We start from the raw sequence: 21,662 nt of genomic DNA, 5'->3' as shown, positions 1-21,662 counted from the left end.
TATGACGTCATGACGTATCGTGCTTGCTACGCAGATTGTATACATGTTCGAAAGTCTGACTGTTGTGAATTCGCGTGGTGAAGACTGCGGTAAATCTGTAGATGATAAGAGAACAAGGATTGTCTCAGAAGAAACGACTAAATGTTTCAGAGCGGTAACTTCATTTCAACATTGCACTATATAATGGACGTTCTATGTGACAGGAGAGTTTGCTGATTTTGTGTTAAACATTGGAGAGATCGTCTGCTAGAATCAGAGATAGGTCGCTTCAGATTGCAGCTTCTGGAAATTTGCAAGGTTTGTTGCCTGTTAAAGAACTGGATTTTACACGTAATGAATGTCATGTACAGTAAGCAACAACAAAAACACACACAAAGCAAATGGCATCGTCTGTCGACTTGTCACAGAAAGAAACCTGGCGAGGTACATGCGTGTATTTCATACACGTCAGCCATTGTTGTTACAGTTTTGAGTCAACATTGTACGTATTCTTCCGCAACAGGGTCCAATCGTCTGGGTTTCAAATGTTCTAAAAATAAATTCTAGTGTTGATTATTTTTTAGCCCTCTTTATTCTTACTTCGAATAATCCACGTGTGATTTTTGGGTTTAATCAAAGTAGTTCGTTCTAATTTCTCACTTGTCTAAAAATAATCAACTAGATTTAATCCACCCCTCGGTTGCATTGCAGGAGTTGTATAAAACAGAGTATTCAGCGCTGAAAATGTAAACAAAGACCATGCAAATTGTTTCACATTTTTACATAATAACTTTTGTTAATCATATAAACCAGGTGACCTTTTATCAAAATCAGCCAATCTAACTCAAAACACATAGCAGTGATGTGATATATTTTTGTAGCGAGAAACCCTGCAAAATGAAATATTAATTGAGCCTCCTGTTGCTGATGATCTTACTTAAGTACGGGAAACGTTCAGTAAATGCAACCCCAGTGCAAAACGTATTTACCTCTTTGCAGTTGGTAGGTGGTCTGTTCATCATCACCTGCCGTGCTTCTGCTGACTCAGGGATGAGGATGATGTTCTCTATACCCCTCTGCAAACAGGTAACCATACTCGGGTAATCTAACCAACAAAATGACTGGGTGAGATGAACAAAGTTGAACAATAAAAAACCCCGCTTCAGAGAGTTTTGCTTGGAGGAAGTTTATTGAGAGGTATCTTCCAACCAGACTGTCATGGTGCAGTCTCACAAAATAGATGTTCATTTATAAGTCTGCAGTCTCACAAAATCCAAGAACAGACTCTCAGTTAAATAGCAAGAAGAGAGAGAGAGAGAGAGAGAGAGAGAGAGAGAGAGAGAGAGAGAGAGAGAGAGAGAGAGAGAGAAAGAGAGAAAGAGAGAAAGAGAGAGAGAGAAAGAAAGAGAGAGAAAGAGAGAAAGAAAGAGAGAGAAAGAGAGAAAGAAAGAGAGAGAAAGAGAGAGAGAAAGAGAGAGAGAGAGAGAGAGAGAGAGAGAGAGAGAGAGAGAGAGAGAGATTAACTCACCTGATCAATTAGAGCATTGGACACAACAGGATCCTCACATTCAATGATGTCAAAAACTGTTGGGTAATTGGTGCCTTTCACACGCTGTAAGCACACACAAAAGTAATGTCAAGTTATTTTGCCCATCGATACATGCGCCTCCTTGGACACAGTTTTGGTTTAAAGTTTCCCAGCATTTTTCCCAGATAAGTGCCATCCTGCTTTAACACTTTCTACCCCACCTATGTTGACCAAGGTTTTTTTTATAGCCGAGACCAGCTGTGTTGCAGCAGGTCACTCAGAATTGTTGTAACTGTGTATGAACACGCTGGAATGCAGGCGTATGGACGTTACAGGAAACGACTGAAGCTAACAGTCTGAGCGGATGTATCCGTACCTGGTCAGATAGAGCCATATGAGTGGGTACGGATATATCCGTACCTGGGAGACAATGAGTTAATACAGTATTGGTATTTTGAATTGTCGGCGTTAGTTTCAAAGTAAAACATGGAAAATGTGCCATAACCTCTCTGTCACCTCTACAATTTTCACCAAAAGTTTTCAGAAATGCATGGATTTGAACCTGCAGAATAAATTGGCTTCAATCAGCAGCTCCTATTGCCACAGATTAAATTTCAATGTATTTTAACACAAAGCAGAGAGAGAGAGAGAGAGAGAGAGAGAGAGAGAGAGAGAGAGAGAGAGAGAGAGAGAGAGAGAGAGAGAGAGAGAGAGAGAGAGAGAGAGAGAGAGAACAGAAAACAGTACTTACAAATCTGGAAATATCGTGTACTGTATTCTGAAACAAGAAATAGAAGTTTGTTTTTCATTTATAGTGGCCATGTGGCTTTTAATTCACCAAAAATCGTCAGCTGAATAGACAATAAAAAACAATAACCAACCGACCATCACCAAAAATGGTGTGAGCAGTGTCCCTGGAGGTCAAACAAGAGTAACTTTCCCTGTAAAGTCAGCAAAATTCTATTTTTTTCCATTTTCGATCAAAATAGTTTGTTGAAGGGTCAAAAGAAAAAGTTCTAGGGTCCGAAGAAAGAAAAAAAGGTCGCTTGGGGAGTCGGAAACAATTGTTTTATTCCTGGCCTAATAAATGTTAGGGAAGTGACTGGTTTGGTTTGGATCGGTGCGGATGGGTCCAGTTTTCAATGTCAAAACCTTAAACACACCCAAAATCAAAATCTTTATACACCCGAAAACGGCATATGGCTGCCTGAACGGCAGGGTTCAAACGGTCAAAATCCCACTCGTGCAAAAACATGAGTAAACTAAGGGGGGTGGAGCCCATGAACGAAGAAAAAGAAGAAGAAGAATATCTTTAGTACTCACCTTGAAGGGACAAGTGATGATGGCTGGTCGTCGGCGGTTACCGAGTTCCTGCTGAAAGATCTGCTCCAGAAGTTTTTCGTCATGATGATCGTGACAGACGAAGGTGTGAATCAAGGCACGCAGGCACACCTCCAGGGCTAGTGCCCATGTCTGGTCCCTCAGCTGAAAGCAAGCCCCTGCAAAAACAAAGACGACATTACTATCCAGCATTATGCAATGCCATGCAGTACAATGCATGCAACCTTCACCTTTTTTTTTTTTTTACAGATTAAATTCATGATCCAAACAGTCATGAGTTTCATCTTGCATCCTCTGCAGACTTATAAATGAACATCTATCAGACCTGTTTACCCCTAAAACATTGCATGTGTATTTTCTGGGAGCAAAATGAGGCAAATGTGTAGTTTTGTAATTGAATGTGTAGAATTTCTCGTCGACCTATCACAACAACAAGAACAATGATTGCTACTTTTTACCACATGTATTGATTGACTGACGGAAAAACGGGAATTGCAGACAGTGCAATGAGCATGATGTTTTCCTTTCCGCGAAGACAAGGCATGGGTAGTCCTGATGATATTTTGGCAGAAAGACTTGGTTCGGCGCATTGCTCGTCTTTTTCTTTTTGGTCGGTGGCCTTTCGGAGTCATTTTCTTCACAGTTCTCATCTTCACTTTCGTGTGCTCTGCGTTCAGCCATTGTGTCGAAACGCCCACATGGTTTGGCAGTAACGCTTTCAGTTGTGCCCGGCATTTGCTTGGAGAAGCCTATTCGGCTTGGAGAAGCCTATTCGGCATAAACAAGCTACAACGCAACGCCCGTGGGCGCTTTATGCGCTGCACGCAGCAAACGACTGCTGGCCGAAAACATGGATTGGAAAATGGATCGGTCAAGGGAGATGAAGAAAATTACGGATTGTGATATGCGTAGCCGAAACAATACCGTTTGTGTGCAGGGACGGGGCGGTGTGAGAGCACAACGGGACAAGGAACAGGTGTAAAGACAAAAAAAAAAGAAAATTTTTTTTTTTTTTTTTAAATACCGTTTGCATAGAAAACGACAGACTTGCGTAGTTGCGTAGTATATTATTCAAATTCGTAGTTCACTACGCTCAATGTGTAGTGTAAACAGGTCTGATCTATTAATGCTGTCAGCTTATGCAACATATCACTCTTTCTTTTCCCTGCCAGAATATTCTTGTTTTGTTCTTGGACACCTCATCCCATCTGATTATAGCACCAACAGCAGGTACTAAACCAACATCATGGACAGGTCTAGTTCAAGAAGTAATATTAATTCGCTAGTTAATTATTTTCTCTTTCATCAGCTACACATACTCGCCAAAGGACCAGTAAGCTCTCATTGCCTTCTTCTCTCCCTAACATCTATTGCTGCTGTTGATTCTTAATTCAGCTAGCCCAGTAGCTTAATTGGTAGAGCACTGGACTTGTGATCGTAAGGTCACAGGTTCGAATCCCGGCAGGGACGTATACCGGTCATTCTATGTGCAAACTTCTTCTTCTTCGTCGTTCACTAGATTAAGTGCAGACTCAAATATTGTCACCACTGTGGCATGTAAAAGACCTCGGTCATTCTGCCATAAGTGCAGGTGGCTGATTACACCTAAACACACACACACCTGGGTAGCGCGACTCTGTTGCTGCTAGCTTTCCACTGGAAGGAAGCGACCTGAATTTCCCAGCATTGGGATAACAGAGTATATAAAATAAAAATAAACAAAATTCTTAAAAAAAAAAAAGATGATCAGTCATAACGATAGCAGACCAAGAGTAAATGAAATCAAATTAAATGGAAAAAAATCACCACAATACTCACCCAGAGGGCCGCGCGGTTTCTGGTGAAACTTGCCCTGCCGGTACCATTCGTCAACCTTGGCCAGGGCGTTGGGCACCCAGGCCCCAAAACGTTTGACTCGATTGTTGCGAGCCCCCATCAAAGTCTGTAGGTTTCTCTCGCAAGTCTCTTTCTCCGTCTGCTTGGCTCTCTCATCTCGCCTGGAAGCACAGAGCGGAGATGTTAACTGAGCTCAGGCAATCCATTCAGGGAAGAATTAGTTTCAAGGAAATAAATAATGGCGGGGTTCCACAGGCCGCGTAGGTCCCTTGGCGAGGTCCTGGGGGGCAACACCCCCAGAAACTGAAGCATTTTGGCCTTGTAAATATGGTGAAAGATAAATTGTGCACGTAAAGAAAAAGAAAGCTGCCATTCACTGGTGTGAAATACAGTGGGGAAAAGCAAGAATACAGAGGGGTAGAAAATATATTAAATAAATTACAGACGAATAGAAAACTGCATGCATGCACACACGCTAAACATCAGCGTGAACCTCATAACACAAGAAATAAAAATCAAAGAGCATTACTGAAGGTTGTAGAGTTCATTCTTGCATTTGCTAACGGCTGCCTGGAACTGTTCTCGTTCGTGTTGTGTCGTGCGCTGACGTCCCTCCGCTGCTCGCAACTGTTCTTCAACGGCCTGAATCTTCTCCTGACGCTTCAGTCGCTCGGCTTCGTAGTCATGTTGGGCCCTGCAACACGCATGAACAGATCGTAAATCAAGTTTGGACCGGCAAGAAAGAAGATATGAGATTCTTCAACCATGAATTAATTATATGAACAACATTATTAAAGACTAGTTCTTTTCATGACAATAGCTGAATAAAAGGGTAAACACATATCTTTGATAGATTCACCAGGCACCCAGACCCTCCCGTTCTACAGCAATGTCTTTAAGTTGTAAAAGCGTTTAGTCATCAAGACAGCTTACGACTGTTGCAGCTCCTGGATGCGTTGCTGTATCTGCTGACGCTCGGAGGTTATGTTACGGACGTCCCGCTCCACAGTTCTGGTATCATTCTGCAAAAGGAAAGAAGATCTCAACATGTCCAGGAGGGATGTCGTTAGGCGTCGGACATCGGACATAGACCGATTAAGAGGCTTAAATGTCCGATTCACATAGCCGCATGGCGGTCAGATGTCCTATCGTTTTCAATTGAGCGCTGGTATTGTCCGATAACTCAATTTCTTCGGACTGCGCGATATTCGTTGATGTTCCTTTCAAGATATACATTTTCAAAAAGCGACCAAGCACTCTCGCGTACAGTTGCACTGAAGTTAAGCAGTGCGGATCTTGCGTTTGGGTGACACCCGTCTGCACCACATTAAAGTTAGGAGTATGGGAGACAACTCCAACTGACTAAGTCTTTCGTCTGCTTTTGCTTTCAGTTCGATACATTTTGACGAAGCGCACTGAGTTATGCCACCGAAAAATAAAAATAAAGCCTGCCAAAGTTCAACAAAAGCTGAACACGCTTGGCTATTCAACGGCATCCTGTGCTACATTAGGAACACGGCGAGCATCATTCTTGAAAATGAAAAAATTCTGACGTCCTATTGAAATTTCTGAAAGCGGTCAAATGTCCTATTGATGCTGAAGAGCTAGGACATTTGTCCTATATAGGTATGAATTTGTAACAACATCCCTGGTCCAGGTCAAATATCCGCAGATCTTGATCAGAATCTGAACAGAATTACATGAAGATAACCTTTTAAAGTAGAATTACAACAGTACAGTTGAACCTGTCATCCTCAACCTGAAAGGAACGGACCAAAAGAGGTTGTTATAGACATGGGGTTGCTACGAATAAAAGAAGTGGGTTTTTTTTTAAATTGTCGAAGAGCTTTTTGGGTGGTTGTAAATACCCGCAGTTCCTGAACAGGACTAACTGAGGTTATCCTTTAGAAGTAGAATTACAATAGTACAGTTGACCCTGTCAACAACAACCTGAAAGGAAGCAACCAAAAGTGGTAGATATAGATGGACATGTGGTCACTACGAAAAGGAGAATTGTATTGAAAAAAATCGCCAAGGATCTTTTGGGGTGGTCATTATACAGAGGCAAGACTCACAATTCCTGACATCCCATAGCGACCACCTGTCCATAACGATCACTTTATGTTCTCCCCTTGGGAGGTCACAATTGACAGGTACGACTGTATTTCAAAGGCTTTTATCTTTTTTCAAAACACGCAACCTACCTCTGCGCTGCGCAAAGCCACCCTGGCTGCGTTGAGCACATCACGTTTCTCCTTCAGCTCCGGTTTCAAGCGCTCCGCCTCCTCCGTGACAGTCAGAAGCTGACCCTGTACCGTCTTCAGCTGTGTCTGGCACTGTTCCACTTTGCCCTGTGCAGAGAGAATGTCTTTGGTTTGAATGGACTGAGCTCCACTGAATTACAGCTTAGTTAAACTAGTGAATAATTATGTCAACCATTTAAAACTGAAAATTCTAGAATATACATTGCTAAAAGTTTTGAATCATAGTCAAGCTGGAATTATATTTCTGAACCTTTCACAAACCGGAAATCAGAAAAATCAACACCCATGTAAAACTATGAGTCCTGTTTTATCGAAACCAGATGACCCATACCGTCATGGCAACACAATTAACAAAACAAAACTCAGCAGCTCTTTTCAGGACTATGAAACATACATTGCTTACAGTTTTGAAACACAAACTGGAATGACATTTTTGAAAATTTCACATTGGAAATCAAGAACAGAAAAATTAGCACCCATGTAAAACTATTATTCTGTTACATCGATGATCAATGCCGCAATGGCAACAACTGCAATTTACAACCCATCTTAGACAAAATAGACAGTTTCCATGGGCTGGCCATATATGCGCCAGCTAAGATAACAATAATCATTGATGGCAAAAATACTGTACTCAACGTGTGAACGAAGATCATGTTCACCATCTTTGTTCACACGTGAGTACAGTATATTTTGGTATTTTTATTTATCGCTCTCATGTGCAGTAACTATTGTTTTTCTGCATTGATTGTTTATAGTCAAAAATGTGGTAATTTGTTTGTTTGTTTGTTTGCTTAACGCCCAGCCGACCACGAAGGGCCATATCAGGGCGGTGCTGCTTTGACATATAACGTGCGCCACACACAAGACAGAAGTCGCAGCACAGGCTTCATGTCTCACCCAGTCACATTATTCTGACACCGGACCAACCAGTCCTAGCACTAACCCCATAATGCCAGACGCCAGGCGGGGCAGCCACTAGATTGCCAATTTTAAAGTCTTGGGTATGACCCGGCCGGGGTTTGAACCCACGACCTTTCGATCACGGGGCGGACGCCTTACCACTAGGCCAACCGTGCCGGTCAAAAATGTGGTAAAAAAAGTAGGTCTTGATGCAAACTTTGGTTCATGACGGGAATGTGAAAGATGGGGTTAAATGTCTGCCACAGATTACATTATAACCAAATAAACAACAGTGTCACACACACTCTCTCTCTCAGTTATAAAGGCAAACATTGACCCATACAAACACAAATAACAAAGTACACGCACACAAAACTACACTTTCACAGAATAACCACCAATTGATTTCACACAAACGACATATCTATTACTCTACCTTGAATTCTTCCACTTTTTGTACAAACTTTGGCAGACGCGCTTCCTCCTGTTTAATTGATTTTTGGTCAGGCTCCAGACTCTGTAAACAATCATACATATTTAACCTCAGACCTGGGAACCCCTGTTTTGCACTTTGAGTACTCTCAAACAAACTTGGTGTATTTTCAGAAAAATGAGCGTACTCCACACAGCGTTTGAACATCCATGATTAAAACATGCCTCATGCGCGTCCGTCACACCGTTAATTAAGTTTACCTATACATTTAAAACAAATGTTTTTTTCAATGACAATGTTTACTGACAACAAGAAGAGCAAACGCTCGATCGAGTCACTTTCGCAGTTCTGAATATTATATGAGGCATCAGATGGACAGGAAGAAATTGCTATTCACAACACAATGAGTCACGTTCACATAAAATTTGAGCCCGGTCACTTTTATAGTTTCCGAGAAAAGCCCAACGTTAAGTTGTGTGTTGCCGAACAGAAAAGGCTAGTTATCTCCCTTGTTTTTCTGATAACGTTCGTAAAAGGCTACAGATGTAAATACTTTGATGTAAAGAATAATCCTACAAAGTTTCAATCACATCCGATGAACTTTGTCAAAGATATAAAATGTCTAATTTTTCCTTTGACGCTGACCTGTGACCTTGAAAAAGGTCAAAGGTCAACGAAACCATCGTTAAAGTGTAGAGGTCATTGGAGGTCACGACTAAACAAAATATGAGCCCGATCGCTTTGATAGTTTCCGAGAAAAGTCCAACGTTAAGGTGGTGTCTACGGACGGCCGGCCGGACGGCCGGCCAGCCGGACAGACTAACACTGACCGATTACATAGAGTCACTTTTTCTCAAGTGACTCAAAAACTGTAATCATGTAACAAAATACTGGATCAGCTTCGGGATGGGCGTGTGAAGAAAAGTTGTCTAGGAATTTTTCTCGTCGTATTTTTTTCCCACTGACCGTACTCTCGACAATTATGCGTACAAAATACGGCGAAATCGTATGGGTTCCCAGGTCTGTAACCTGTATTCTTTATTCGTCTCTCCTGTACCTAGTAACATTATAAGCATCAAATAAAGCAATGTTACTGCAAGTCATCACATTGAAACCTTTTCGCCCTCATAGTAACAAAAACAAACTATCGATATTGATTTGCAACAGACACCAACCTGACTTTTAGGTAAGAAATAAAATCAGAAATATAGTCAGCGACTGAAAAATACATACATGTACATACTACTGTAAAGTAAAAGTGAATGAAAAGATGGCACCTTTTCCTTTTCAACGACGAACGCCCAGGCCATTTCATGCTTGAGCAACTTGACCTTTGCTTTGAGGTCAGAGATCGTGCCCAGGTTCTTGAACTTTTCTTCCCACCGACTCACTTCATCCCTCAGCGCAGGCAATGTCTGGTCGAAAGAGAAAAGTCATTGCGTTATTTTACACACACAAAAATCCCATAGTTTTTTTTTAATACTTCATTTTGTATAGCACTCCATCTATAATTATTGCTGTTTCTCAAAAAGCTCCAAGTACAGTAGAACCCCTCTCTAGCGACCTTGAAAATGTTGACAAAAATCGGTCCTTATGGAGGGGGGTCCTTACAGAGGGAGGGGGCGGGGCCACAAAGAAAGTCACCTCAGATTTTCTTAAAAAAAGAAAACAGAGAAGTTTGAGTTGCTGACGACCGTTTCCTCAAGCAAACTGCTTCGATTTCATGTTTGACATTGTCGATGGTGTCCACCAGTTCTGGTGCATGTTTCAATGCAAAAAGAGTTAGTTTCTGAGCAAGCATTTCTTTACAGCAGTCCCTGCAATGATGAAGGCCCTCCGAGAAAGAGAGTGAAAAATCGGCCACCGTTCTCAGCATCGCGTATCTGTGTGTAACCTCTTTCATTGAAAAGATACTCTTGTTTCCCTGCAGCCTTGACCAGTGAGTCGGTTACCTAATCTGTGAACCCTTCAGTTGTGTTGCTTTGTCAAAAGTTAGACACAGTCAACTAGTTTTGCTCTGAGTGAACAGTGCAGCTGGCCTCAATTAGCCGGTGACACCTCTCTGGCCACAGCACCAAACAGTACATGGCTGGGGGGAGAGAGAGAGAGAGAGGGGGGGGGGGGGTAGCTGGCTAAACTCAGTGGGGTGTCCGGTGTCACTGAAGTCAGCAGGAAGAGCATTGGAGAGAAATAGAGAGGTGTACTCTTCCAAACATCAGTTGTCAGCGCTTAGGGTAGTCAGTGAGGGAGAGTGAGAGCGGTTTGTGTACAGTCCGACTGAAGAGTGAAAAGTCACTGCCACAAGATCGGCATGCAGTCAATAAAGCCAGACAAGAAGAATGATTATGACATGCGGCTCTATCTGCTGGTTTTTTATTCAAACTGGTTTTCAACGCTTATTCTCACAAAGCATCTGCACACCTGCCTCTGCCTCTGTGCTGTGTTTGTGTGGCTGCTTTTGTATGATGTCAGTGCATGGTGAGTGCGTTCACTGCCTTGTCACCACTTCCCCACCTTTTTCAGAATGTTTTCTTGGAGTTGGATAATTCTTTGAATTTGCGATTTTCCAACATCAAGACTTTTTGCAATCGCGATGGCAGTTTCTCCCTTTTTGTGTCTGTTCACAACATTCACTCGATTCTCGAGAGTTAAATATTTTTTTTTCTTTGTAGACGCCATGTCGATCTCCACTGCTCTTCTGTCCAAAGACTGTCTATTCTGACTGAATTGAACGGTGTGTGTTGGTCACGTGAGTTTGTTTTCTCGATGATTGGTTTGTGATGTTTACTCAGCCCACCCAACCATCACACCTCTCAGCGGTTAATTAGTGCCTTTGCTTACGCAAGACGGTTATAACTGGTTATAACCGGTTTGTCAGTGATGCGTTACGCTGACTGAGTCTTGGCTTTGTCTGACAAAGTCGTTACACAAGCTGTTAGGTCGGTCCTTAGACGTTAGAGCGGGGTGGTCGCTACACTGGTGACAACTATATAAGGAAACACATCGGTTAAAAAAAAAAGGGTCGTTGTGGCGGGGTAGTCCTTAGAGAGGGGGGTCGTTGTGAGGGGTTCTACTGTACGCATTATTTGTTTTAATTACTTTTAATTTATTTCAGTAATTTTTTCCGTGACATAACTGACGAAATTTTAGACATCATTTTGTCGCTACATAGAAACAGACCTGTTTACCCTAAACCCGAGGCAAGAGTACTTTCTAAAAAAGTTGAGTGTATTTTTCAAAAAGTTGGTGTACTTTGCAAGCAAAGCCATATATGCGCTAGGGAAAATGTACGCGTGGGTGCAAACGTGTTTGTGTAAGAATTGCATGTCTTGTGAACACCTTCAGAATTTAACTCCTTCCTTGTATAATTTACCTGTCAGTTTGTAGCATTATAACCAGTGTCTTCCAAACAGATTGATAATGAAAAGATGAACTTGCCACTGACAGCTGCATCTGTTCAGTCTTCTCCCCTTTGGCTTTGCTCAAAAGTTAATCTTGTTGTCTTCATACTTGTGTTACTCTCACAAAAGTGGTTGACAGTGGCAAGTTCATTTTTACAATCATCTCTGAAAACATTGCTTCAGCACGGACTACAGGCTTTTCTTCTGGCAGGATTTGCTTTGCGGGAATGAACTTCATAATTCCTTGGCAGCTGTCAGCGGATTTCTTTGCAGCAACATTGTCCATGTGAGTTTTGGAACTGCAGTGTCGTTCGATGTCATATTTCCCGGCATCAGTGGGCAACGGAGAAATCCGATTTACAATACTTGCAGTGTGCATGACTTTTTCCCAAAGAAGACTCTACAATTCCTGGCTCTTTCTTGTATTTCTCCAAGAAAATCTGCCGTTTCTGCTGTTTAGACTTGGTACAGTCATCCGAAACTGGCACATTTTTCCGCTTCATTTTGCCACGATTGTCCAGACGATCGCACGTGCCAACAACTGAACGAGGTTTCTACAGTTGAAGATTCGCTGTCATGGTTATCTCCCTTAGACCGAAACCGGTATCAGTTGTACCATCCCGTAATCAGCACTGGCCCACGATTGTCCAGACGATCGCACGTGCCAACAACTGAACGAGGTTTCCACAGCTGAAGATTCGCTGTCATGGTTATCTCCCTTAGACCGAAACCGGTATCAGTTGTACCATCCCGTAATCAGCACACCAACACCGGAAAACGTATTCTAGACTTTTTCTTATGCGTATTTTGTGCGTGTGTCGCGTATTATGCGTACTGATAAAAATTTGGCGTACAAAATACGCCCAAATCGTACTGGTAAACAGGTCTGTAGAAATTTAAGAACAGCAAAACCGCTGAGGTATAACAATGGATAACATTTGGTGTGTGTTATATGGACCATGCACAGACAACACATACACAATAAGTTATACACAATTCTTTTGTGTGTGTATACTTGGGCTGCAACAGACATGGACCTGCACCAGATAGTCCGTCAATGCTGCATACTGTTCTTAAAAACTGCACCCACTCGTAACCTACCAGTTGCCATTCGAAGAAGTTCAACTTCAATGACATCTGAGAAACAAAGGGAAGTAAGCGCACTAGATCTTTCTTTCTTTATTTGGTGTTTAACGTCGTTTTCAACCATTCAAGGTTATATCGCAACGGGGAAAGGGGGAAGATGGGATAAAGGAAAGGGGGGAGATGGGATAGAGCCACTTGTTAATTGTTTCTTGTTCACAAAAGCACTAATAAAAAAATTGCTCCCGGGGCTTGCAACGTAGTACAGCAGTCCCTCTCATGAACGGACACCCTTGGGCCATAGCAAAACTGTCCGTACATTGCAGGTGTCCGGTCACGGGAGGGGTGACTACACCACCCCCTCCCCCATACACTCACACAGAGACACACAAACAACAGGATTGAGTCTATGCTAATCACTTCTTGTGGCTACTAAACAATAAACTCCTAATACTTCTTTAAACGTTCTGTAAAAATGATTTGTATGAAAAGTGTTGAAAAGAAGAGATAACATAAATCCTCAAGGCAGTGAACACACTCACCATGCACTGACATACGAAAGCAGCCACACAAACACAGCACAGAGGAGAGTGTGCAGATGCTTTGCAAGAATAAGCTTGAAACCCAGTTTGAATAAATAGCAGCAGATAGAGCTGCATGTCATAATCATGTAATTTATTTTCATCTTGTCTGGCTTTATTGACTGCATGCCGATCATGTGGCATGGCAGTGACTTTTCACTCTTCAGTCGGAAATACACTGTACATAACACAGCTCCCACTCTCCCTCACTAATGCCTACCCCAAGCCGTGACAACTGATGCTTGGAAATTGTGTGGAAGAGTACACCTCTCTATTTCTCTCCAATGCTCTTCCTGCTGACATGCAGTGACACCGGACACCCCACAGAGTTTAGCCAGCTACCCCTCCCCCCCCCCCCCCGCCCCCTCTCTCTCTCACTCCCTCCAGCCATGTACTGTTGGGCTGTGGCCAGAGAGGTCAGCTCCAACTGTTCACTCAGAGCAAAACCAGTTGACTGTGTCGTAACTTTTGACACAGCAAGACAACTGAAGGGTTCACAGATTAGGCAACCGACTCACTGGTCAAGGCTGAGGGGAAACAAGAGTATCTTGTCAATGAAAGAGGTTACACACAGACACACGATGCTGAGAACTGTGGCCGGTTTTTCACTCTCTTTCGCTCAGGACCTTCATCGACTGTGGTTTCTGTTGTTTACGTCCAACAGACAAGAATAAAGAGCACAGTGCAGTTTCATGTTGGCATCTTCGCATGTACTCCACTCCTGACCAAAACTACCCCCCCCTCCTGATGGGTACAGGTGCACTCAAGTTACCAGTGACTGTCGTCACGCCATTGCGGCTGTGATCTTTGCACCAAGAGCCGGACTGCTCTGTTATCGATTTTGTTGTGGTGAAAATTTGACGATGGGCTGTCCCTACATTGGAGGTATGACCTGCTGTTGGGACCGAAAATGAGTGTCCGTGTCCACGTTTTGCAGGTGTCCGTTTAAGGGGGGGCAAATATAGAAGGAAAACACTCCGTGCCGAGCAAATGTGTCCGTACATGTCAGGTGTCCGCTCACGCCGGGGGCCGTACATTGCAGGGACTGCTGTACAATATATTACCTTACTGGGAGAATGCAAGTTTCCAGTACAAAGGACTTAGGCCAAAAAAAAATAGGTCTGTTTACGGTAACATAGGGTGAAAAAATAGGGTCGGTAGGTCGGGTTTCCCCCCTCCCCCCCCCAAAACCATATTTTTACGTTATTTTGCCAAAAAAACAAGATTTTTTTATATTTTTTTTCCCAAATGCCAAAAAAAAGATTAGGGTCGGGCCTAAAAACTAGGGTCGGTCGGGTTACCGTAAACAGACCTATTTTGTTTGGCCTTAACATTTCTTACATACTGCTTGACTAAAATCTTTACAAAAATTGACTATATTCTATACAAGAAACACTTAACAAGGGTAAAAGGAGAAACAGAACCGTTAGTCGCCTCTTACGACATGCTGGGTAGCATCGGGTAAATTCTTTCTCGTCCCAACCAATATCGGACTCCCCCTAACCCGCGGAGGAAAGCGCACTAGATGTTTAAGATAACAACTCAAAACAGAAAGAAACAATGAAAAAAGAAAACATACACACGCGCACGCATGCACACACATATCCTCATTCAATTTCCATAAGAAATGAGCTGCAACGATGATACCTTCTCATACTGCTGGATGCTAGCTATAGTCTTCTCTTTACTGGCATTGGCCTCATCATACTGGTCTTTCATTTGCTCCAGTTGCGTCGCCTTCAGGAAAAACTGCAAAAGTGACAGGTAAAAGTTTCAAAGTCCTTAAACAAACAGACAAAATGCTGTGTGTAAAGATAAGAGAAAAAGTTACCGACCCAACAACCCTTTTTTTTATTTGTCATGGGAAACAAAACGTTCATTTTTGGGGCCCAACGCAATTAGGAAAGATGTGAGTAAATGAAGCAGGGATGTGTGTGGTGTCAGCAAAACTTCTTCAAAAAGTTAAAAACACTTTGCCATCATTCCAGCAGATCTGCTACACTTTTTTTTTAAATACGGTAGTTTACGCAAAGGACAGCCTTACAATTTTTTTTTAGAAATGGTCAAGACATTTCACAAAAACTTTTAGCAGAAATGAATCCTACCAACATCCCTGATGAAGATCAAGCATTAATTATAGAGATTAATTAGATAATGACAGCACTGACCTTGTACTTATCGAGGGGACTTTTGCTGTGCAGAAAGTTGCGTGACGTGTCCTGGTTGAGAATGGCCACCGGGTTCTCCACCTGTATGTTGAAAAAGTCCTTGATTTTCTTCACCTCCTCCCACTTGTCAGAGACCAGCTTCCCTGCAACAGCAAACATTATGTCAGGACTCAGTTTCTTTCTTTATTTGGCGTTTAACGTCGTTTTCAACCACAAAGGTTATATCGCGACGGGGAAAGGGGGGAGATGGGATAGAGCCACTTGTCAATTGTTTCTTGTTCACAAAAGCACTACTCAAAACTTTGCTCCAGGGGCTTGCAACGTAGTACAATATATGACCTTACTGGGAGAAGGCAAGTTTCCAGTACAAAGGACTTAACATTTCTTACATACTGTTTGACTAAAATCTTTACAAACATTGACTATATTCTATACAAGAAACACTTAACAAGGGTAAAAGGAGAAACAGAATCCGTTGGTCGCCTCGTACGACATGCTGGGGAGCATCGGGTAAATTCTTCCCCCTAACCCGCGGGGGGTGCCAGGACTCTGTTAGTCTGTATTTATGTCACATCATTTTCGGTGGATTTTACAGTACCACACCCCATTCTAAGACCTCCAGAAATACAAAAAAATCATGTATTAGGCCTAAAAAAAAAAAATAGGTGTGGTTACGGTAACCCGACCTACCCTATTTTTAGGGGCTGACCCTATAACTTTTTATTACAAAGAAAACCACAAAAAACAAGAAAACGAGTGCAGAAAACGCAATGAAAGCGAAAGCGCCCGAGTCGCACACTTATTTCCATGTCAAGTAGGTTTAATTTGTACACATTATAAAAAAAAGTTAAAAAAAGAAAAAGTGATTGCCTACCTTCCTACCCTATTTTTTTTGGCTATGTTACCGTAACCATACCTATTTCTTTTTTTTTTGGCCTTAAAAGGGAGGGAGTCTTAAAATGGGGATAAATTTACCAACCTTAAGAACAGAAAATCTGAGAAAACAAAGTCTTAAACTATGGGGGGGGGGGGGGGGGTGTGTGTGTGTGTTCAGCCTTAATAGAGGGGTTCCACTGTACATTCCATGATAGATTGACAGCTATAATACTTGAAGAAGGGGATAAAAAGGAAAAAAACAGAAAGGTACATCCTTTGCGTCCTGCACAGAATTACGCCTCCTTCCATGCAGTTCCCATGACATGGGAAGTAACCCTGTCAATTTCAAACAAAGGTAGCAAAGTAACCACTTGAGCTTTCCGGAACTGTAAATGCTCAAACATTGCAGAAAGCAGGCATAAATGGAAACAGATATCCATCGTATTGCACCATTGGCATGGGTGAAACTGATCAGAATTGAAAATAATGAAAATGAGGCCGGGGTCCAGGGGCCGCCCAGGCCCTGGTGGGGTGCAGGGGCAACGCCCCGCTAGGGGGCCCAGGGGGGCAAAGCCTCCCGGAAGAAAACGAAAAATCAGGCTTTTAAGGGTAAAACTAGGCCTATCCTGGTATATCAAACACACAAATTTGCACATTAAACAATGTAACAAATGCCTAGCTGTAGCCCGATAATTTGCACGCCCAGTGAAACAAAGACTCAGCGATGTCCGGTCACTGTGTTAGAAGAAATACGGATCGGATCGCCGGCAGAATTTAAAAATTTTTTTTTTTTAAAGATTTTCAAAATAAGGAATTCCTTATTTAACCAATTTCATTTGGCGGATTTCCGCCCTGAGGCGGAAATGTTTCACCGATGCATTTGCAATATGAAAGCAAAAGTGAAAGTAGGTAGCAAGGTGAAGAGTGATGCACATTTGCAAGCATAACAAAAAACACTGCATGTTTAACCTTTTCATCAAAATAAGCACTTACCCCTTTCGCTCTTGAGAGAGTATCTTGCTCCCCCATCTGCCGAGATTTTGCGGTGAATGATGATCTTGTCACCGTACTGGTCGTGTTTGTAGGCGTCAAGTCCCCTGTTCCGCAAATGGATTTCCACCTCCGCTGTTCTGTTGCAAAAACACACCATAGAAATTAAAAATCAACTGCAAAGATCTTTCTTTCTTTACTTACTTACTTACTTAGGCCATTATGAACCCCCGGGGGAGCATAGGCCATCGACGACAATTCTCCATCCGACACGGTCCTGGGCTGCCCTTTCGATCTGGCTCCAGGTCTTCCCCTGCCTGTTGATCTCTGCTTCAGTGTCTCGTCTCCAGCTGTTGCGCGGCCGGCCTCTCTTCCTTTTCCCTTGTGGATTCCACTTCAGGGCTTGCCTCGTGATACTAGATGCTGGCTTTCTCAGGGTGTGCCCTATCCAGCCCCATTTCCTCCGGAGAATTTGCTGCGCCGCTGGTTTCTGGTCAGCTCTCTGCCAAAGGTCTTCATTTCGGATTCTGTCCGTCCATCTGATGTTTAGGATGCGCCTCAAGCAGGTGTTGACAAAGATTTGGATCTTTCCCAGCATGGTCTCTGTTGTCCTCCATGTCTCACACCCATAGAGAAGAACAGACTTGACATTTGAATTGAAGATCCGAAGCTTCGTCCTTTGGCTAATCTCCTTGGAACTCCAGATCTTCTTTAACATGACAAAGGCTCCCCGTGCTTTCCCAATCCTTGCTTTGACGTCCCTGTCCGAGCCTCCTTGTCCGTCAATGATGCTCCCCAGGTAAACAAAGGACTCCACTTCCTTGATGGGCTCCCCATTGATCATCACCGGATTGTCGGCTGTGGTGTTGGTCTTAATCAATTCGGTTTTCCTCTTGTTGATCTTGAGTCCTACACCGGCTGATATTGTCTCCAGGTGAGTAGTCTTGTCTTGCATTTGGGCATGGTTGTGGGAAAGGAGGGCAAGATCATCCGCAAAGTCGAGGTCTTCCAGTTGATCGAAGAGTGTCCATTGTATCCCATTTCTCCTGCCTGCTGTTGTGGTCTTCATGATCCAGTCGATAGCCAGAAGAAATAGGAATGGTGACAGTATACATCCTTGTCGTACCCCCGTTTTCACCTCAAAACTGTCGGATAGCTGGCCAGCATGTGCGACTCTACACTTCGTATCCTGGTAGGTGCCCCGGATGAGGGAGATGAATTTCTCTGGAATGCCGTAGTGCCGCATGAGTTTCCACAGTGACTCTCTGTCCACGCTGTCGAAGGCTTTCTCATAATCAATGAAGTTGATGTATAGAGGAGACTTCCACTCCAGCGACTGCTCCACTATGATGCGTAAACTGGCAATCTGGTCAGGACAGGATCTGTTCTTCCTGAAACCCGCCTGTTCATCCCTGAGCTTGGTGTCAACTGCCTCCTTCATTCTATCCAAAAGGATTCGGTTGAGAACCTTCCCTGGCACGGACAGCAGCATGATCCCTCGGTAGTTTCCACAGTCTCGAAGATCCCCTTTCTTTGGAATCTTGATGATGATGCCTTCTCTCCATTGAGGTGGCACCTCTTCCTCCTCCCAAATCTTGCCAAACAGACTGTGGAACAAACTAATAGATGTCTCCATGTCTGCTTTGATGGCTTCTGCCGGTATCTCATCTGGCCCCGACGCTTTTCCATTTTTTAGTGACATTATGGCTTTCTTGATTTCCTCCTTTGTGGGCTTGTCTGTGTTGATGGGCAGTTCTGTCTCTGCTGGTCTGATGTCCGGTGGTGCTGCAGGGGTGGGTCTGTTCAATAGCTCCTTGAAGTGTTCCGCCCATCGCTTCATCTGTTCGTCTGTCGTTGTTATTGGATCCCCATTCTTGTCCCTCACTGGTTTGTCGGTCTGCTGAAATTTTCCTGCTAACTTCTTGGTCGTCATGTAGAGATCTTTCAGATTTCCCTGTCCTGCAGCTTCTTCTGCCTCCTTCGCCAGGTTGTCTATGTAGTCTTTCTTGTCCTTCTTTATTCCTTTCTTTACTTCTTTCTCCGCCGCTGTGTACTCTTTCTGTGCCTTTGCTTTGCCTGCTCTCGTTCTGCTCTCGTTCCTCGCCTTCTTCTTCTTCTTCCTATCTTCAATTTTCTGAATGGTGTCTGCAGAAATCCATTCCTTGTGCTGCGATTTTTTCTTGCCCACCACTTCCTCGCAGGTATCCTTCCACATCTTGCTGTAGTGTTCCCACTGGCTCTTTATGTCTGCCTCATCTTCTTCGATCATCCCTTGAAGTGGCTGGAATCTGTTGGTGAGGCTTATCTGGAATCTTGTGCGTACTTCTTCATCTCTTAGCATTCCCACGTTGAACTTAACCCTAGCGTTGTTTGAGTTGTGGTGTTTCTTTAATCGCAGTCTGACTGTTGTGGTAACTAGCTGGTGGTCTGTGTACACATCTGCTCCCCTCATCACCCGTACATCCATCCATGATCGTCTGAACTTTTTGTTGATGCAGATGTGGTCAATCTGGTTCTCTGTGACGTGGTCAGGTGAAATCCAGGTGGCCTTGTGTATTCGCTTGTGGGGGAAGACGCTTCCTCCTATCACCAGTTGGTTCAAGGCACACATCTCTGCAAAGCGTTCTCCGTTGTCGTTCATCTGCCCCAGTCCATGTTTCCCCATGATGTCCTCGTATCCTGCGTTGTCCCCTCCAACTTTGGCATTGAAATCTCCCATCACCAGCGTTATATCTCTGTCCTTTATCCCGTCCAGGACTGCTTGTAACTGCCGGTAGTAGTTGTCCTTCTTTTCCACGTCTGGCTCATCGTTTGTTGGGGCATAGCACTGGATGATGTTCAGGTTGATGTTCTTCTTCTTGGTGGCAAACTTTGCTGTGATGATGCGGGGGCTGATAGCTTCATAGCCGATGAGTGCTCTCTTTGCCTCCGGCGCCAGCATCAGCGCTACGCCTAACGTGTGTGGGGCTCCTTCTTCTTGGTGTCCCGAATACAAAACTTCTTCTCCTGATGAGAGTCTCACCCTTCCAGATGTTGTCCACCTTGCTTCGCTTATTCCCAGTACTTGGATCTTGTACTTCTTCATCTCTCTTGCTACCTGCAGTGTCTTCCCAGCTTGGTACATGGTCTGCACGTTCCAGGTGGCTATTCTCGTTGTTCGCCTGGTGGTCAGAAGGGGGGTCGGTCTCGCAGCTTCCTTTCGGCTTTCACTGTTGGACGTCATAGATCTCCTTGATGGAGACCCTTCCTCCTCCAGGCATGTGTCTTGGATATTTGTCGTTGATGCTTCTGTAACGTAGTCTTTTTCTAGGCAGGGGTGTTGACCCTACGCAAACCATTTTAGACTCATGGGGGAGCTGGTCTAGCTTAGTCTGACCTCTATCCTTTGACCTGTCCAGCATGGGTGGCCCTACCAGGAGCATTTGCTCCGGCTGGCATAGCTCTCCGGGTTATCGAGATACTCAAGCCCCCACCCCACGACAAGGAGTAGACCGTGTGGGGGCTTTCTTTCTTTATTTGGTGTTTAACGTCGTTTTCAACCACGAAGGTTATATCGCGACGAGGGAAAGGGGGGAGATGGGATAGAAGAGAGGGGGGAGATGGGATAGAGCCACTTGTTAAGGGTTTCTTGTTCACAAAAGCACTAATCAACAAGAAGAGCAAACGCTCGATCGAGTCACTTTCGCAGTTCTGAATATTATATGAGGCATCAGATGGACAAAAAGCTACAGATGTAAATAATTTGATGTAAAGAATAATCCTATAAAGTTTGAATCAAATCCGATGAATAGTTTCAGAGATATGATATTTCAACTAACAGACTAACACTGACCGATTACATAGAGTCACTTTTTCTCAAGTGACTCAAAAAAAAAGAATAAATAAATAAAAAATAAAAAAAAATAAAAAATAAAAAAATAAAAAAGGTCAAAGGTCAACAAAACCATCGTTAAAGTGTAGAGGTCATTGGAGGTCACGACTAAACAAAATATGAGCCCGATCGCTTTGATAGTTTCCGAGAAAAGTCCAACGTTAAGGTGGTGTCTACGGACGGCCGGCCGGACGGCCGGCCGGCCGGCCGGCCGGACAGACTAACACTGACCGATTACATAGAGTCACTTTTTCTCAAGTGACTCAAAAAATTGCTCCAGGGGCTTGCAACGTAGTACAATATATGACCTTACTGGGAGAATGCAAGTTTCCAGCACAAACATTGACTATATTCTATACAAGAACTACTTAACAAGGGTAATAAGTGAAGAATTTTATGGGTGAGAAA

The 21,662-nt window shown here is 43.5% G+C and overlaps 1 protein-coding gene across 3 annotated transcripts in view; it reads right to left on the bottom strand.

Annotated features, from left to right (window-relative positions):
- Positions 1–21,662, bottom strand: part of LOC138966161 (structural maintenance of chromosomes protein 6-like) — a 51,986-nt gene that overhangs the window by 25,435 nt on the left and 4,889 nt on the right. For all 3 annotated transcript variants that reach the window (XM_070338288.1, XM_070338287.1, XM_070338289.1), the window contains exons 5-17: positions 17,387–17,523; positions 15,518–15,660; positions 14,997–15,098; positions 9,562–9,699; positions 8,288–8,368; positions 6,889–7,035; positions 5,618–5,706; positions 5,214–5,378; positions 4,667–4,845; positions 2,831–3,006; positions 2,259–2,285; positions 1,508–1,591; positions 969–1,055 (exon numbers count right to left, since the gene is read on the bottom strand). In XM_070338288.1, coding sequence (XP_070194389.1) covers positions 969–1,055; positions 1,508–1,591; positions 2,259–2,285; positions 2,831–3,006; positions 4,667–4,845; positions 5,214–5,378; positions 5,618–5,706; positions 6,889–7,035; positions 8,288–8,368; positions 9,562–9,699; positions 14,997–15,098; positions 15,518–15,660; positions 17,387–17,523 — 1,555 coding nt within the window. The remainder of the gene's footprint in view (positions 1–968; positions 1,056–1,507; positions 1,592–2,258; positions 2,286–2,830; positions 3,007–4,666; positions 4,846–5,213; positions 5,379–5,617; positions 5,707–6,888; positions 7,036–8,287; positions 8,369–9,561; positions 9,700–14,996; positions 15,099–15,517; positions 15,661–17,386; positions 17,524–21,662) is intronic.

Source organism: Littorina saxatilis, linkage group LG5 (genome assembly GCF_037325665.1).
Source record: "Littorina saxatilis isolate snail1 linkage group LG5, US_GU_Lsax_2.0, whole genome shotgun sequence".
Classification (NCBI taxonomy): domain Eukaryota; kingdom Metazoa; phylum Mollusca; class Gastropoda; order Littorinimorpha; family Littorinidae; genus Littorina; species Littorina saxatilis.
This window is presented reverse-complemented; position numbering and strand designations above follow the sequence as displayed.